Source organism: Bos javanicus, chromosome 5, assembly GCF_032452875.1.
Source record: "Bos javanicus breed banteng chromosome 5, ARS-OSU_banteng_1.0, whole genome shotgun sequence".
Classification (NCBI taxonomy): domain Eukaryota; kingdom Metazoa; phylum Chordata; class Mammalia; order Artiodactyla; family Bovidae; genus Bos; species Bos javanicus.
In genome coordinates, this window is record NC_083872.1 from 56179807 (window position 1) to 56192630 (window position 12824).

The 12824-nt window shown below is 52.4% G+C and overlaps 2 protein-coding genes across 3 annotated transcripts; one reads left to right on the plus strand and one right to left on the minus strand.

Moving 5' to 3' along the window:
* Positions 1-2378: 2378 nt before the first annotated feature.
* MARCHF9 (membrane associated ring-CH-type finger 9) lies at positions 2379-6889 on the minus strand. Its single transcript, XM_061416697.1, has 4 exons — positions 5912-6889; positions 4729-4884; positions 3858-4050; positions 2379-3574 (listed from the first exon to the last, which is right to left on the minus strand). The coding sequence occupies exons 1-4, from the start codon at positions 6266-6268 to the stop codon at positions 3240-3242; spliced, it is 1041 nt and encodes a 346-aa protein (XP_061272681.1). The 5' UTR covers positions 6269-6889; the 3' UTR covers positions 2379-3239.
* A 2791-nt stretch (positions 6890-9680) lies between these two features.
* CDK4 (cyclin dependent kinase 4) lies at positions 9681-12759 on the plus strand. 2 transcript variants are annotated; one of them, XM_061416702.1, is made up of 8 exons: positions 9681-9894; positions 10275-10536; positions 10700-10835; positions 10953-11120; positions 11262-11371; positions 11623-11673; positions 11813-11948; positions 12361-12759. In XM_061416702.1, the coding sequence occupies exons 2-8, from the start codon at positions 10319-10321 to the stop codon at positions 12451-12453; spliced, it is 912 nt and encodes a 303-aa protein (XP_061272686.1). In that variant the 5' UTR covers positions 9681-9894; positions 10275-10318; the 3' UTR covers positions 12454-12759. The 2 variants fall into 2 exon arrangements, with proteins under 2 accessions (XP_061272686.1, XP_061272685.1); XM_061416701.1 differs by having other exon boundaries at positions 9683-9894; positions 10300-10536.
* Positions 12760-12824: the final 65 nt, after the last annotated feature.

A 12824-nucleotide genomic window follows, 5' to 3' on the forward strand; every position in this document is an offset into this window, starting at 1 on the left:
AAGGTTTGCATCACAAACCCAGACACATTTCTATCTATGGGAACAGCCAAGTCTGGCTGCCTGTAAGAGATTGAGGAAGGGTAGTGTTGAAAAGTAGCTTCAAGGGCTAGGCTGTTAAAAGGGGTGGGGAGGGACTTGCAGAGATGGTTGACTGTCTGGTAGACGAGTGCTTTTGGAACCTGGACTGCCAGGACTAAAAGGACACCTTAGCATGGCCACTCTGCCCTCTTTAGAGATGTTGCTCCAAGGTAATTTCCTTCAGAGAAAGATAAGGATACAGACAGAGAGGTGATGTCAGAGAGGATGAACGCCAAGTGTGAGGGTGGCTAGAAGCCCTAGGGCACCAAAGCAGAAGAGGAGTGGGCCGCAAGAGTCCCTGTTCCCCTGAGTCAGCACTCTCTGGCCCCCCCAGAGGCTGGACTCAGTTCTCTACTCGTAATGTATATAGATTAACTCATCTTCCATACAAATAAATCTCTCAGCACCTTCCCTGCAGCGCCTTTTGTAGCCTAGCTTACCCACCCCATGTCAGGACTTGTCCTCCTTCTTCCTGCTCCCCTCCATTCCAATTAGCAGATGGAGACGGAGATTTCACTTCACACTTCCTCCTCCTCTCACTACCTCAGCCCCTGCCCTAGACATGGCTCCCTTCCACAGAAACTCCATTAGCTACTAGCCTTCTGGGGGTTATCTATTTATGTTAAGATCTACAGAGGGGTAAGGGTATACCCCCAACCCTGTTCAAAGACCAAGGTTTGGTGCTTTTACTGCTCCTCCTCTCAGCTCCTTCTCAGCTGCGTTCTCAGTCTCTAACCCTACTCACTATCACTAGCTCAACTTGAACCTAAGTGACCTGATTTGGGGCAGTTCTGAGCTTAGAGGGAGAGTAACTCCCCACTTCCTCTCAGACCCTTTCCCCCGGAATCAGTGGTCAAGATTTTTCACATTCACACTCCTCATGGGAAAGTAGGCCTGCTCACTTGAGAAGGGCAGCAGACCTTCTAACCCTTTCCTGGACAATAATCCTTTAAAGGTGGAAAAAGGAGAGAGGACAATATAGATTGCCAGTCCCAACCTCCATACCTATACCTCCAATGGTCCTCAAGGGGAGGGGAAAATGCTGTCTCACTCAGCCCTGTTTTAGGACCCAGCACGGAAATGGACAGTGTGCTTGTACATTAAGTGCCTATATTCTTGGTTATATCTAAGCCTTTATGTGGGGCCATCAAGGGGGAAAGCTCAGGCTTGGCACAGGAAACCCCACCTGTGTCATACCTACCTAAACCCTATCTACTTGGATAAGAACTAGGAGTCACTTAGTTTTGCTGTCTCCCTTCTGGTTCTCACCAGCTAGTCTGTGAAAGGCAAATCAGTGAAGTCTGGTCCTTCTGTGTCCCCAGGTGGAGAATGTGGAAGGTTATCTTTCTGGGGAAACTATTTCCCACGGGAAAAGTTGGGGCGGGGGGATAGGGCTCAGCCTGTTTTCTCTTCACTTGAATCCCCTCTGAGGTTGGAGGTGATACACTTCAACACTTCCAGGTTACTCACACCCAAGTACAGCTTTGATTCCTATATTCCCAAGCGAGTCTGGGTGCCAGCACCATGGACAGCGGCTGAGACCCCTTTTGGAGAGGGATTGGGGAGGACCATTTCCTGGGCAAGCATATGTGACCTTTAATAGAGAAGCATTCCCAAAACACCCCCAGGGAGAAGACAAAGCAGAGCCTTCCCTGAGAGGAGGACCAATAATAGGAGAGGTCTCTGGATCTGACTTAAGCAATGTTATGAAGTAATTATTTTAATTGCTGATGAATAGTTCACGTAAAAGACACCATCCTTCATATAACACATAGCCCCAAGGCCGCAAGAGAAAGGGACCAGGCATCATGCTGGCATCTTCATCAGTCCTTCCCAAACCTTTTTCAGCCCTCTACGTGCCTGCCTCCAAGCACAAGATCTTCCAGTTAATATCAACTAGCTGGGGCACACCAAGATCAGACCTGTTGCCCTGAACAAGGGAGCTTAAACTGGGGCTGGAGACTCATAACCCTGGGAAAGTCTGTCTGTCTCACTCCAAACGAGTCCAAATTCACTTCACACCACTTCTCCTGGTGAGCACATTACCTAGTAGGGATTGATAGAACCTGCAAGATTCCCTGAACAAGGACTGCTCCAGCCCCCAATGTTTAGGGGATTGGAGGAGCTCTCATTCTTGCAAATAACCACCATCCTTCACATTTGCAATGTCTATTTCCCCTCAAATTTTCCGTATCTATTATGATACTTAACACAAATTTCCAAGACTCTGTGTAACTCCAGTTGAAAAACATTTTGGAATTTGTAAATCAGCTATTATTTGAAATAAATGCACCATGAACTAGTCTAGAAATCTTTTTATGCCATCACTGATTTTCCCTACAATGGCATTCAACCTGTCCCTCATTTATCCTCAATCCAGCCCTATGAGGTAGACAGGAAAACCACGGTGGGGAGACTTTTTTTCCAAATCACACAACACCCAGGTGTCAGGTCCACCCCTGAGATGCTTCTGAGCGCTGCCACCTAGCAGCCAATGTGAATTATTCACCACCAAGTGGGAGTTACACCTCCAACTCAGAAACCACTGCTGCATTTGGGATTTGCAACCTCTGCAGAGAAACTTCCCCACACCTCCCAAACCTCCAGAAAACCCCCAGATGAGAAAGGAGTCTCCAAGTGCATATAAATGATTCTTTATGCCCCTCCCCCCACGCAATGGGGGGGTGGAGCACAGGGAAGTACCCCCGCCCTCATGCAGGGAACGGGAGATCAATGTATACTAGTCTTATTGCCAGCTGCCCTGTGGCCATGGGGTAGGGAATGGGGGGGTCTACAGCCCCTTTCTTCTGGCACTGGTCCCCCTTCACCAAGTCACCATAGTGGAGCTGGGGGGCTGGAGGCCCTAGGAGCTGAGGTAAGGACGGTTCTCTAGGGAAGAAATGATGCTCTCCCCACCTACCCACTGGCTGCCCCAGGATGAGTGTGAGGGGCTGTCAGTGGGGGCTGGAATGTATCCAGGTGTCTCTACCCAGTGGGCAGTAGAGGCCAGACAATGTCTCCAGCTTGAAGCTGTCCACAGAGATCCTCATTGGTGGAGGCAGTGTGCCCCAAACACCTTGTCCAGGTGGTACCTCCAGCAGCCATGACAGCTTATCTCTGGCCGATGCACTGACTCAACATCCCCACTCCTGGAGTTCAGCTCAGACCGTGGTGACCCTCATGACAACCTCACGGCCAGAACTGGAACTGGAACGGGCATCTGGTGGCCGCAGCTGTCCAAGGAGATGCAGGATTGTGTAGCCACAGCGCTGAGGCAAGAGCGTCCGCATGCGCTGGGCAGTCGGGGGGCGGCTGGTGGCCCCAGTAGGGGGGCCCGTCCGTGAGGTCCTGGGGCCCGGCTTCCCTGCCGTCCCTCCCCCTGCATCTCCTCCTATGTCCTTGGTCTTGTCATAATTCAGGACCTTCCACTGCTGGTTTACTGCCTGCCAGCGCTTGAAGATACGGTAGACGGAGGAGCCTTCATGGACGATGAGGCCTGAGCAAGAGGATAAGAAGTCCAGAGTCAAAAAAAAAAAAAAGAAGTCCAGAGTCAATGCTGCCCAGACCTAGACCAGAGGTACTTAAGCCAACATTTCTCCAGGGGGGCAGAGATAGGGTTGCAAAGGGCCTGGAGAAGCAGGGAAGGGAGAGACACCAGGATTGCCCTAAAGGTTCTCAGTGGTAGAAAACGTGGCCATGAAACTGAGGGAATGGGCAGGGAAAGTGATGTGTGTCAGTTGGAGGAAGATGCTGGGCAGGTGAGAGAGAGGTGCCCTCACCTATGCAGACGACATCCATGAAGCCGTACATGCCATAGCAGATCTGAAAGAGCAGATCTTGCCGTTGCCACTTGGCTGAAGGGCTAAGTGAGGACCAAATGAGCCAGGAGATGCTGGCGACGAGGAAGAGTGAGCCCAGAACTATGGCTGCAATCTGGACCTTCTCGATGACCGTCAGGGAGATGGCCTGCCACTGTATGGGAGAAAAGGCTCCAAAAAGTCACAGAAAGAGATGGAAAGCCAGGTTAGGGTTGCCCTTATTAGGAGGATGCACCAGGAGCCTTCCTGAAATGCTTCAGGTAGGACTAATAATCTGTCTTCTCTGTGCCTTGATCAAGTCTAGAATGTGGCACTTCTTATATTATTTGAGACCATTTCCTGTCTTATTTTAGAAAGGCATGACAGACCACTGCTCTGAAATCAGATCATCTAGGATCTGAATTCCAAATCCTTACTCACTTTCTGGCTGAGTAACTTCGGGCAAGTTTTAAAATTTACTTGTGCATCAATGTCCTCACTGACTTAAAATGTAGATACTAATGGTACATAATTATTAGGATTAAAAGAGTTAATACACACCAAGAACTTGACACATAGATCACTCTACATGTATGATTCTAGCAGTAACAGCAGCGCCACTGCCTTTTCCTCTTTTGTTGTCCCAGGGCCTGGCACACAGGTGGCACCCAATAAATGTCTTTGTGAGTAAACGAAGGAAGGGAGATATTTATAGACAGGAGATTATGATAATGGAGGAGAGGGTGACTTTGAAGCAAGAGTAAATGGATGAAATAAGCTGCCTGGAGGGTCCCTGATTCTAACTGCTGAAAGGCCCTTGCCCCAGTCTCAGAGTGCTCCCCTTATACTTCACCTGCAAGGGGTTCTTGGTGCTGATTGCCAGGACCTGGTACTTGAAGTAGCAGAGCTCACAGCTCCAGGAGCCCCTCTCGCTGATCCAGCGGATGAGGCAGGGCTGGTGAGTGCAGCGCACTGAGCCGTCGCAGCGGCAGGGGCTCAGGAGCTCCCCCTGGAGGAAGAGTAAGGAGAGTCCCTGTCAGCTATCGCCACCCGACCACAGTCCTCTCCACTCGAGAGAGAGAAACCTCTTCTCCAGGTGTCTCCTACCTTAAAAATAAATAAATAAAAATCAGGCCTTTCAACCAAAACAAAGCAAGACGCTAAGGCTACAAGCCCAAAAGAAAAAAAATTTAGAGTTCAAGGTAAACTTCCTGGACCCAATAGAAGAGACCAGAGAAGGGACGGGGAGGGGGTAGTTGGCTGGTAAATACTGGGTCTTCTCTGTTCCTAGAGTTTGAGGAGGGTGCTCCTTAAGCCACCCCTTAGGATCTGGAGAAACAGAAGTGCGAGCTTCTGAGCCATGCCTTCCTAACCCATTCCATCACTGTAAAGTGTTTCACAGATGTGGTGCAGACTGGGATAGGTTACAGTCCTCAGGTTCCAAGAATCTGAAAGGAAGATATCCTAAGGTTGGGAGTGGAAGCTGTTCCCCTTTAATCAAAGTAATTTCTCAAGACAGGAAGAGACACCCCCTTGGTACTATCCCGGGACAACTTTGTCCATAACATTTAAACAAAGAATATTCTTTGGAATGAGAAAGAAAGTTGTGGAATGGGAAGTGAAGAAAAGTGCCCCACGGAGAGAACTACTGAGGCAGGTGAGGGCACCGGCTGGGCGCCTCCGTTCAAGGTAGAAACAGAAGCATTCTCCTGTCTGCCCACCTCCCAGCCCTCAGCCTACAGAGACCCTGGGGTGAGAGAAGGGGGGGAGAAAGGCTGTCTCGGTTAAGCCGCGAGAAGGATTTGGGGCCCTCCCAGGAGAAAGCCCCACCCCTTCCTGGAGACCCCTGATCCGCCTCCACCCCAAATCCGCGCCCTGAAGTCTCCAGCCAAGCCCCTCAACCTCACTCCATTTCCGCCCCAGGTCCCTGGGTCCCGCCCAGCCTCCTCAGGCCCCGCCCCCTGCTCCCGGTCTCTCCGGGCGCCCCAGGTGCGCGCCCCAACCCCTCCCCGCCCCGCCGGGTGCCCAGGCCTGACCTGCTCAGGGCCTTGGAAGCAGATTCGGCACTGAGGGGTTCGGAGCCCGCTGTCCAGGCTGCTGCTGAGCGACAGGGCGTCCAGAGCGCCCGGGGGCGGCGGCGGCGGCGCGTGCGGCGGCGGGGGTCCGGCCCGCGGCTCCTTGTCGCCGGCCAGGCCCCGGGCTCTCGGCTCTGACCCGTAGTACTCCTCTTCGTCTCCGTCGCCGTCCCGGGCCGAGCAGCCGGCGAAGGGCGCCCAGCCGCAGCCGCCTCCCCCGCCCCCCCGGGGCTGCGGCTCGGCCCGGGGCCGCCCCCCGCCCGTCAGCACCAGCAGCTTCAGCTCGTTCAGGAACATGCGGAGCCGAGACTTGAGCATCGTCCGGGCGCCGGGGGGCGGGGGGCGGGGGGCGGCGTGCAAGGGGGGCTCTCGGGCGGCGGGGGGAAGGGAGAGGACAAGGCCGGGAAGGGGGCGCGCGCTAGAGAGCCAAGCCCGGCTGGGGTCTACGGGGCCTGCGAGAGCCGTTCACTGCTGCCACCGCCGGGACTCCGGGGTTTGCGGGGCCGAGAGGGCTGGCGGCCCGGGGGCGGCGGGGCGGGCAGCCATGGCCGGGGCAGGGGGCGGGGTGGGGGTGGGCTCAGGGTGCCGCGCCCCGCGGGTCCGGGTCCGGAGCGGGCCGGGCCCCCGGGGTTACGAGCCCCGGTCTTCCTGCGCCGGGGCCGCCCCCCATCGCCGTCCTCCTGGCCCCAGTCCCGCTCCGGCTCCGGCTCCGGCTCGGCCCGTGCGCTCGGCGGTGGCAAATGGCGGCTCCTTCCGGCGGCGGCGGCGGCGGAGACCCCCCCGGAGCGGCGGGCGGGCGGGGCGGGAGGGGCGGGAGCCGGGGAGCCGGTGAGGGATGGAGGGAGGGGCGGGGCGGGGAGGGGGAGACGAGGAGAAGTGGCCGCGGCTGCGCATCCCCGCCCTGCCCCGCACGAGCAGGTGTCCCCAGAGGCGGGGGCGAGTGTGCGAACCCGGGGGAGGGTGGAGGGAGGGGAGTGGCCAAGGAAGGGGGATGTGCACACGGGTTAGAGATTAGGTGTGTGAATGGGGGTGGGGGGGGAGCGGGTGAGGATGGAAGGTGAGTGGTCACAGACGCAGGTGCACCAGGGAGGGAGAGGCTTGTGCAAAAGGGAGTGTGCAAAGAAAGCAAGCTAAACAAGGGTCCGAGGTGAGTGAGCAAGACATGGGCTCAAGCAATAAACACTTTTACACAAAAGACTGAAAAGTGTGCACAGTGTGGGGCTGTGGAAGAGATGAATGTGTAAGGGGTGGAATTGGATTGTATGAAAAACAGAAGTGTGTAATTGTGTGAGGGAGGTGAGTGAGCAAAGGAGCGGAGTGTTAAAGGGGTGAGTCTTTCCTGGTATTCCCCTGACCCACCACCACTGCACTGAAGTGAACCATACCTAACACACACACACACACACACACACACACACACGTACACACCCGCGCACGCGCACACACATGCTTAGCTCTTTGTTGTATGGGGGCTCTCGACCCTGAGAACCAGTTGTACCCTCTTATTCCTTATTTCTACCTTACAGTTACATCCTGCTCCTCTCCTTATCAATGCTGTGGGAAAAGGAATTCCAGGGAAGCTCATTGGGTCAAACACACTGGGGGGAAAATTAATTGGTAAAAAAAAGTAACAGGAAAAGGGAGGGTATGTAATCAGGGACAGACTGCCAAACTAAAGATCCTCAATAGAAAGTGATTAAGGAGAGTAATGCTCTTACAAATCATTCAAATATTTTGGATGCATGGATGAATTAATCAGAAAAAGGGTCTGGAACCCAAGCCAAGATGGAGGATGACTTCTATTTTAAAAACAGTGAGCTTATGTGGAGGGTGAGGCTAAAGTGAGACCTTGCTGGGGTAGGATGAAAGTTTAACACACTCAGAGAAACTTAGCCTTCCAGAGGTTTACAAACCCACCAATCCTAGCAAAATAGTCAATGAAACATTCACCTCACAAGCCCCTTAATCAGTTAGCACCTTGGGATTTTTCTTACCAGAATTCCAGTTGCCTTTGCCAGCAAAGGCCCAGGACTACAACTATCAGAATGCAAACAGGGGAAATCTGTACTGACATGTCTTCCATTTCGCCCTGGAGCATGGTTTATATGAATCTCAAGCTTGAACTCATATCCTCAGCCAGATGATTAAGGAGAATAGAAGTTAGGGCACAAGGAGAGCAAATAGAACAATAGAATGGTTTCAGATTTTAGACAGTTTCTCATAAATGAGAAACCGATCCCTTCTTTTCCTTATTCCCATTCTCTCAAAGGGTTGGGAGACAAAGAAGTTGGAGTCAGTAAGACAAGGGAAGTCAGAGAAACTTGCCTGTTGTCTACCTAGATGTCTGTGAGCAGAGGTTGTTTGGGAAAAGTCTCTTAGGACAAGGGCTAGGAAAGCTTGCCATAGGGGAAAAAAGAGAAACGCAACAACCCCATATAAGGAGTCACAAGGTTTGCAGAAGGGAACACTCACTTTCATGCAGTGTGGTGGTAACTTCCTTGCTCATGCTCACTCCTATGTCTATCTGTATGTGATGTATATAATATCATACACACATGTCATACCATCTTACTGCAGAAAAGAACCTTAAAGGTCAAGTATTCCTCTTTCCGGCTCATCAATAACTTCTCTGTCAGAAGGTATCTGGTCTCTGCTTTGGAAGTTGGGAAGAGGGGACGACATTATCTTGCCACACGTCCTGTTGGATTATTGTACTAACCTGTCTTCCATTAGTCCTTTAATCCCAGTTTTGTCCTCACATGGGCAGTCCCTTGGACTGCAAGGAGATCCAACCAGTCTATCCCAAAGGCAATCAGTCCTGAATATTCATTGGAAGGACTGATGCTGAAGCTGAAACTCCAGTACTTTGGCCACCTGATGCAAAGAACTGACTCACTAGAAAAGACCCTGATGCTGGGAAAGATTGAAGGCAGGAGGAGAAGGGGACGACAGAGGACGAGATGGTTGGATGGCATCACTAACTCGATGGACATGAGTTTGAGTAAGCTCCGGGAGTTGGTGATGGACAGGGAAGCCTGGCGTGCTGTAGTCCATGGGGTCGCAAAGAGTCAGACACGACTGAGCAACTGAACTGAACTGGGCACCGTCTACTCCCTATTTTATATGACCACATATAAAATATGTGACTGTATCTTTATAGATAACCTTATCACTAGTTGAAAAAAAGGTCAAGTGTCTGAGACTCGAAAAAAAATTAAAAAAAGAAACCCCACATACACACAGGAAGCAAGGACTCAGTAAACATTTGCAGAATGAATGAATGCAACAAAGACACAAATGAAAACATGTTTTCCGCTGGCGATGGACGATGGAGCAGAAAGACCACAGGACCACCTCCCGTCCCTCGACCCACCTCCCCGCTTAGAGAGAGTGAGAGAAGGGTAGTGAGACTCAGGCTCGGCCTGCAGCCGAGAGCTGGGAATCCTGGGTGGCCCAGGTTGCCATGGCACCGCATTGGACTCCACCCTCTCTCTTCTCCCGCCCCTCCGCCCCAGCCAGAGTTAAGGCAGCCAGTCACGTGCCCTTCAGCGTAACCACACCTCTGCTCCTCCAAGCAATGTCAAACGGTCACGTGTGATAGCAACAGATCATGTGGTTGCCATCTCTCCTTCGCCTCTTTCCCCTCCTCGCCCCTTTCTCGTTCAAAGCAGCTTCTCGGCTGCCCCTCTGCGCATGAGTAGTCCGGTCACGTGGTCCGAACGTCCGGCGTTCGCCCCGCCCCTCCAATTTCCGCGCGCCTCTTTGGCAGCTGGTCACATGGTGAGGGTGGGGGTAAAGGGGGCCGCTCTAGCCTGCGGCCTGTGTCTATGGTCGGGCCCATAGCGTCCAGCTGCCCAGGACAGACCTCGAGTGTATGGCGCTGCAGGGACCGGCTCCGGGGTCCGGATAACGGGCCGACCCCGCAGCTCCTGACACGGGGCGAGGTGAGTGTAGCCCTTCTCAGGAATGGGGACCATTCTCGCCCTCCACTGCTTCCTACGCGGGCTGGTTATGGAAGGGTTGCTCGAGGGCGGGAAGTGGGGCAGGATGTGATAATGTTCCTTTGTGGCCGAAGGGAGGTGTAATTTCAGGAACTGGGTGTCGGGTCTTTGATGTAGGGGGTGTGTCGTATGGGATTTCCCTTGTGTGGGGCTTGATGGTCCCCAAGGAAAATGCATCTTTGAAAAAGTTATGGGGCCTCACGTGGCTGGAGGGTTTGGGGTTAGTTATTGTGTTACCTAGGGGGCTGCCCTCAGGGAAGTTTGGGAATGCTGTTGATATTGTCTTTGTGATGTCTTTCGTGGGAGTCACTTTGTTCCTGCAGGCTCATTGAGCCTCTGTGATTGTAGGGTCTTCTCTGGTCTGAGAATGGCTACCTCCCGATATGAGCCAGTGGCTGAGATTGGTGTCGGTGCCTATGGGACAGTGTACAAGGCCCGTGATCCCCACAGTGGCCACTTTGTGGCCCTCAAGAGTGTAAGAGTCCCCAATGGAGGAGGTGCTGGAGGGGGCCTGCCCATCAGCACCGTTCGGGAGGTGGCCTTACTGCGGCGTCTGGAGGCTTTTGAGCATCCCAATGTTGTCAGGTGAGAAGATGGAAGCATGGGAGTGGGTCGTGAAAGGAAAAAGACAGCCTAACCTATAGATGTAGAGTGGTGGTCAGAAGAGGAGTGGGAACCCTGAGAAAATAGGGGAGGCCATGTTGGGTCCAAGACCATTGGTCAGTGAGTGACCACTTGTTCTGGCCAGGCTTATGGACGTCTGTGCAACAGCCCGAACTGACCGGGAGACCAAAGTGACCCTGGTGTTTGAGCATGTGGACCAAGATCTCAGGACATATCTGGACAAGGCACCCCCACCAGGCTTGCCAGTGGAGACCATAAAAGTAAGTAGGGTGGGCAGACACTGAGAGGTAGCTTGAGACCATTGTGGTAGTTTCTGTTGTAATTTCAGGTGTGGCACCTGGTTCCCAGTTTCTCTGTACTTCCCCCTTCCAAACCAGGATCTGATGCGCCAATTTCTAAGAGGCCTGGATTTCCTTCATGCCAACTGCATCGTTCACCGAGACCTGAAGCCAGAGAACATTCTGGTGACAAGTGGTGGGACAGTCAAGCTGGCTGACTTTGGCCTGGCCAGAATCTACAGCTACCAGATGGCACTTACACCTGTGGTCAGTAGAATGATGGTGGCCAAGATGGGATCTGGCTGGGGGAGAAGAGTGATTGCCCATAGCAGTTGAGAAGGAGTGTGTTTTTTCATGTGCTTTGCAGTAACTTGCAGGACTCTCATCTGCACTACTTATTCCCATCAGGTTGTTACACTCTGGTATCGTGCTCCAGAAGTTCTTTTGCAGTCTACGTATGCAACACCCGTGGACATGTGGAGCGTTGGCTGTATCTTTGCAGAGATGTTTCGTCGAAAGTATGGGGCCCAAGTATCCCAAACATTTTGATTTCCCAAGTCTTTTATTCATAAACCACACTCATACCCTGCCCGCTCTTCCACTTACTACTGGCTGCCTTGTCCATAGCCAGAAACTCTGAAATGTTCTGGAATTAGGAATTTCGTAGCCCTTTATTCTCCACACCCTAATGTTTTGAGCCACTAAGTAGTTATCTACCACCCTGTCTTTGAAAGACTGCTACTGGAATGAATGTCTCTTTTCACCTTAGGCCTCTCTTCTGTGGAAACTCTGAAGCTGACCAGTTAGGCAAAATCTTTGAGTAAGTGACCTGCAAGGGGAAGAACTTTGCATTCCGAGTCCTTCTGTTTCTGCTGAGCCCTTGACAGCAGCTGGCTCTGCCCCTGGAGATGGGGGCTGGAAAAGGGCCCTCCTGACCAGAATTCTCCTGTTCCCCATAGCCTGATTGGACTGCCCCCAGAGGATGACTGGCCCCGAGATGTCTCTCTACCCCGAGGAGCCTTTTCCCCCCGAGGGCCCCGCCCAGTGCAGTCGGTGGTCCCTGAGCTGGAGGAATCTGGAGCACAGCTGCTGCTGGTAATAGACTCAGGCATGGGCACAGGGCGAGACTGCAGGGGGATATCCCGTGTTTGTCACTCAGTCGTGTCAGACTCTTTACAACCCCATGGACTGTAGCCCACTGGAGTGGGTTGCCATTTCCTTGTCCAGGGGGTCTTCCCGACCCAGGGATTAAACCCAGGTCTCCTGCATTGCAGGCAGTTTATTTTACCACTTGAGCCACCAGTAGGGGGAAATGGAGCAAGATAAAAGGAACCCAAATGCATTGTTGTTACTGAGACTTGTTAATGAACGGGCTGGGTTTTATTACTGTTTTGAATGGCTGTCCACAAGAGGGATAGAGAAAATCACCCATTCTAGGTATTGTTGGGGGTAAGCAGGAGTCTTTTTTGTTTCTTCCATGTTTTCTGACATTTGCGTCCCTTCTCAGGAGATGCTGACTTTTAACCCACACAAGCGAATCTCTGCCTTCCGAGCCCTGCAGCACTCTTATCTACACAAGGCAGAAGGTGACGCAGAGTGAACAACAGAATGGCTGGAACAGAACCAAGGCGAGAGACACCAAATTTCCCTTCTTTTGAACACTTGAGTGGAGAGCCCCACCAATGAGAAGGCAACCTCTGCCTTCATCTCTGAAGCTGTGGAGACTCCTCCTCCAACTTTTTACAGACAATATTTTACTGCCTTAACCATATTCCCCTCCCACTCTTCTTTTTGAGGCTTATCTTTATCCTGTGTCCTTACACCAAGGGATATGTCCCTTGTTCTCCCCTTCTTTATACCTTTATATCGGGATCCTTTTTTATACAGGACAAACAAAACAAAGAAATACGGTCTTTTTTTTTTTTTTTTTTTTTTAATGTTTCTTCCTCTGATTGGCTTTACTGTTTGGGG

Coding starts and splice junctions, on each gene's coding strand:
- MARCHF9 (XM_061416697.1), bottom strand. CDS start 6,268: ATGCTCAAGTCTCGGCTCCGCATGTTCCTGAACGAGCTGAAGCTGCTG. Junction 4,051..4,728: donor GCACCAAGAACCCCTTGCAG/GTGAAGTATAAG, acceptor TCTCCCATACAG/TGGCAGGCCATCTCCCTGAC. Junction 3,575..3,857: donor CATGGATGTCGTCTGCATAG/GTGAGGGCACCT, acceptor CCTCTTGCTCAG/GCCTCATCGTCCATGAAGGC.
- CDK4 (XM_061416702.1), top strand. CDS start 10,319: ATGGCTACCTCCCGATATGAGCCAGTGGCTGAGATTGGTGTCGGTGCC. Junction 10,537..10,699: donor GAGCATCCCAATGTTGTCAG/GTGAGAAGATGG, acceptor TGTTCTGGCCAG/GCTTATGGACGTCTGTGCAA. Junction 11,674..11,812: donor CAGTTAGGCAAAATCTTTGA/GTAAGTGACCTG, acceptor TGTTCCCCATAG/CCTGATTGGACTGCCCCCAG.